This window comes from Hipposideros armiger, unplaced genomic scaffold, assembly GCF_001890085.2.
Source record: "Hipposideros armiger isolate ML-2016 unplaced genomic scaffold, ASM189008v1 scaffold_456, whole genome shotgun sequence".
Classification (NCBI taxonomy): domain Eukaryota; kingdom Metazoa; phylum Chordata; class Mammalia; order Chiroptera; family Hipposideridae; genus Hipposideros; species Hipposideros armiger.
Genome location: NW_017731806.1, coordinates 1597372 through 1602149, shown reverse-complemented (window position 1 = coordinate 1602149; position 4778 = coordinate 1597372). Strand labels below are relative to the sequence as shown.

General features: G+C 37.5%; 1 protein-coding gene across 1 annotated transcript in view; it reads right to left on the bottom strand.

The window, feature by feature from the left end:
- Positions 1-4778, bottom strand: part of LOC109395091 (prolyl endopeptidase-like) — an 84858-nt gene that overhangs the window by 43544 nt on the left and 36536 nt on the right. The window contains exon 5 of the mRNA XM_019665873.1: positions 798-1007. Within this exon, the coding sequence (XP_019521418.1) occupies positions 798-1007 (210 nt within the window). The remainder of the gene's footprint in view (positions 1-797; positions 1008-4778) is intronic.

Here is a 4778-nt window from a genome sequence, read left to right as displayed (position 1 = left end):
CACTTGAACACAACAGGATCTCTGCACAACTCAAGAGGGAAAGAACAAGGGTGTGTCTGGGAAGTTAACAAGAAGAAAAGTATCAAGATAAATACACCCAACAGGGGACCTGTAACTCCTGATCAGGGGCAAGACATATGATTATCACAGTAGGAAATTTTACATCATTAAATAAATTGGTTTTATAAAACAAAAAAATCCATCTTCTCCATAATCCACTTGGGAGATAGAACACATTTGTGAAGGGCTGACTGTAATAATGGCCCCAATTTTTCATGGTTCCCTGTATCTGTGTCCCCACCCCTTGAATAGGGAAGGGCCAACAGAAAGCAGGAAGTGATAATATGACAGTAGCAAGCCCAGGCATCCAAGAGATTGTGCCTTTCAGCTCTTCCTCTAGGAACTCTGCTGAGCCGCCACGAGAACAAGCCTGGACTACCTGGCTAGAGGATGAGACCACTTGGAGCACAGCTGAGGCCCCAGACATGTGAAAGAGTCCAGCCAAGTTCAGCCAACTGACCTGCAGCTGACCACAGATACATGACAGAACTCAGCAAAGTCCAGAAGAACTGGCTGGTCAACCCACAGACTCACAAACAAAAATAAATGGTCATTATTCAAAGCCACTAAGTTCTGGGGTGATCTGTTACACACACAAAAATAACTGACAACGTCCTTTGAGGAACCTTGGCTCTAGACCAAATAACTTTTGTTAGGATTTTGCTTCTCTTCAAAAGTCATGTGAGTCACACTCCTATTTCATGAAAAAGGTGCCTTCATCTGAAGTGTAAACTTACCATCACTCTTCCCATCTTGTTGGGGGTATGAGTTGTAGAACATTCCCTTCCCATCATGGGTCCAGGCCATACAGCTGAACTTGACTCTTTCAAGCACATCTGGAAGCTCTTTGGCACCATCGACTTTCATGAACTTGATTGTCACCCAGTCTGAACCACTGGCACTCAGACCATAGGCAAAATATTCACCATCTTCGCTGAATGCATAGCCTATGGAACACAGAAGGAGTCATCAAACCGTGAACATGGAGACACGACTCCTCGCCCTGCTCCCTGCCCTCTGACTACTGTCTGACAAAGCTCCCTGTCATAAATGGAGGCAGGAGGTAGTGGTGAGGAACGCTGGAGACTGAGCCTAGCTCTTCCAGAAATTTGCCTTATGATCTTGGACAAGTCTTAGTTTCTTCAACCGTAAAATGAAGTATTGGATTATATGACCACTAAGGTGCTTCCATTTTTAACTTCTATAATTCAATAGGCAGTTCAGTTAAAAGCAGACTCATCTTGGACTTTCAGCATATTTTATTTATACTCTAAAGGGAATGGGGCGGGGGGAAGGAGTAAGGAAACTGCTTTTAGAGTAATGACTAAATTATGACACATATCATGTAACAGAACTAAATTGGAGCCATTAGGCAATTTTTGGAATGGATTCCAAACTATTTGATATCACTCTTTACAACCTCATTTTCTGAGCATTGCTGGCACTCAAGGATTAATAGCCACACCATCTAACCACCACCAAGCCCAGGTAAATAAAACTGTGGATTTGCAATGACGATCTCACCCAGTGCACATTCCAAAAGTGACCATGAAAAAGAAAGAAAAAGAACATTATCTATGGACTATTCTGCCATGTCCAGTTCTTTAGGGGCATGACAGACAGAATGCTGTAATCACTATGGAATGTTTCCTGACAAACATTTACATGTTTATAGTGACTTTAATAATTATTATATGAAGTATATACAGCATTTGGTACCAGACACTAACACCAGAGATTTCCTCTTGTTTGCTAAACTTTACTGGGGGTTGAAAATTATCCTAAGAAACCCAACTATTTTCAGAGGTTTTCTACTATTTTACATGACACTTCTACAAATGGGAATATGTTTAAAATTTCAAAAAGCCTACTTATCAATTAAGTAGAAGGTGATGGGGAGAAAATGCTCACTTTTCATTGTATGTAACACTGGCATTTGAATTATTTATGCAATTAGAAATTTTTCAGGAAAAATTTAAATAAAACATTTTGATTTGAAGTATGTTTTAAAAATCTCTATACTATCAAAAAAAATCTGATTGTTTACTCATAGTGTAACTTCCCTATAAAGCCATTTCAGAATACACAAAGACTGAAGCCAGGTCCCATGTCTCATTTTCCTTTCATCCATCAGGGCCTGTNAAATGGAAAAGTTAGATATAAATCTAACAAAATATGCACAAGATCTATTGGGTTGTCGGAAAAGCCATGATGCATTGTTGCAACAAAAAAACAGAAAAAATACATCATGACTTTTCTGACAACCCAATATATGAGGAAAACTGTAAAACTCTGATGAAAGAGATCAAAGAAGAACTAAATAAATGGAGAGATTTTCCATGTTCACAGACAGGAAGATTCAATATTGTCAAGCTGCAGTTCTTCCCAACTTGATATATAGATTTAATGCAATCCCAGTCAAAATCCCAGTAAGCTACTTTGTGGATACTGACAAATTGATTCTAAATTTATGTAGCGAGGCAAAAATCCCAAAATAGCTAACACAATATTGAAGGAAGAGAACATAACTGGAGGACTGATAACCACTTGACTTCATGATTTACTGTAAGTAATCAAGACATTGGTGGTATTGGCCAAAACAACAACAAAAATCCAGACAAACAGATCAATATAACAGAGTAGAAGGCCCAGAAATAGACCCACATAAAAACAGTCAACTGACCTTTGATAAAGGAGCCAAGCAAGGCTAGACAACAGAAAAAATATCCTTTTTTCAACAGTGATGGAACAACTGGACATCCACATGCAAAACAATTCAGACACAGTCCTTACACACTTCACAAAACTAACTCAAAATAGACTTAATTGTAAATGCAAAACTATAAAACTCCTAGGAGATAACAGGAGAAAACCTAGATGTCCTTGGGTTTAATGGTGACTTTTTAGATACACCACCAAAGGCACAATTCACTAAAGAAAGACTTGATAAGCTTAACTTCATTAAAATTCAAACCTGCTCTGTGAAAGATACTGTCAAGAGAATGAAAAGGCAGCCACCGACTGGGAGAAAATATTTGCAAAAGACATCTGATAAAGGACTGTTATCCAAAATATACAGAGAACTCTTAAAACTCAACAAAAAGTAAATAAACCAGTTAAAAAATGAGCAAAGACCTCAAGAGGCACCGCATCAAGAAAGATATATAGTACAAATGATAAATAAGCATATGAAAATATGCTCCACATCATACGTCATCAAAGAAATGCACATTAAAACAATGAGACACCACTACACACCTATTACCTATCAGAATGGCCGAAATCCAGAACACTGATAACATCAAATGCAGATGAGGATGTGAAGCAACAGGAACGCCCATTCATTGCTGGAGGGAATGCAAAATGGCAGAGCCACTTTGGAAGACCATTTGGTGGTTTCTTACAAAACTAAACATATTCTTACCACACAATCCAGTAATCACACTCCTTGGTATTTACCCAAAGGAGCTGAAAACTTATTTATGTGCATGCAAAAACCTGCACACAAATGTTTATAGCAGCTTTATTTATAATTGCCAAAACTTGGAAACAACCAAGATGTCCTTTAGTAGGTGAATAGATAGACTGTGGTNCATGACCTCTTTCCTTCTGACCACAGAGATGGGTACATGGGGGTTAAGAAGATTCAGGCTGTGGGGCCTCACATACCCAGCAGGCGGTCCAGCCATGGACGTGCAAAGTCATCACCCATGCAGGTGCTCTAGTTAGTGCATGCAATGGGATGGTTGTGGTAAAGATTATATTATGCAAGTTTTGTAGAATGAACATCTACTGAATGAATGGTAGAAGGATCACCCGAACTATTTAAATCTGCTTTTCTTTTCAGTTGCCTAGTTAGAATTGAATATATATTTGTTAATTGCATATATGATATACCTCCACTGTATTTTTAAAAACTGGCTGCTCCTAGCAGTGTTATTTATAATACTATAGAAACACCTCAAATGTCCATCAACAAAACATGGATAAACAAAATGTGGTATATACATATGATGAAATATTACTCAACTTTAAAAAATGTTATGACATGGACAAACCTTAAAGACATTATGCTAAGTGACATAGCCACTCATGAAAGGACAAATCCCACATAACATTTATATGAAGTATCTAGAGTAGTAAAATACACTGAGACAGAAAGTAGAATGGTGGTTACCAAGGACTGGAGAGGAGAGGGGGTGGGGTGGGGAGTTATTGCTTAATGGGAACAGTTTCAGTTTTGTAAGATGAAAAAAGTTCCGGAGATGAACAGTGGTGATGGCTGCACAATAATGTAAATGTACTTAATGCCACTCTACATCTAAAATGATTAAACTGGAAAATTTTATGTTACATATATATTACCACGATTTAAAAAATACATATTAAAAAAAACACAAAAAAACTAGTTGCTTCAACCAAGTGCTAATCAAGAGATCCAAGCAATCGTTAAGCTGTTTTCTTTTAAAGCAATATGCTTAAATATACAGATATTCTGGCATTTATTTTTCAGTACTCCTGTTATTGTATCAACCACATAATTTTACTTTGATTAAAATAGGTCTGCTGACCAATGAAATTATTATCTATGAAGCAAAAAATTTCTCCAGGAGAGCATGTTTTTGATTCTATGAAGAATCCAGAGGAAATAAAATTTGATTACTAAAATACGTTATTTTAGGTTTTCCCCATCAATAACCTGCCCCCCCCCCAAAAAA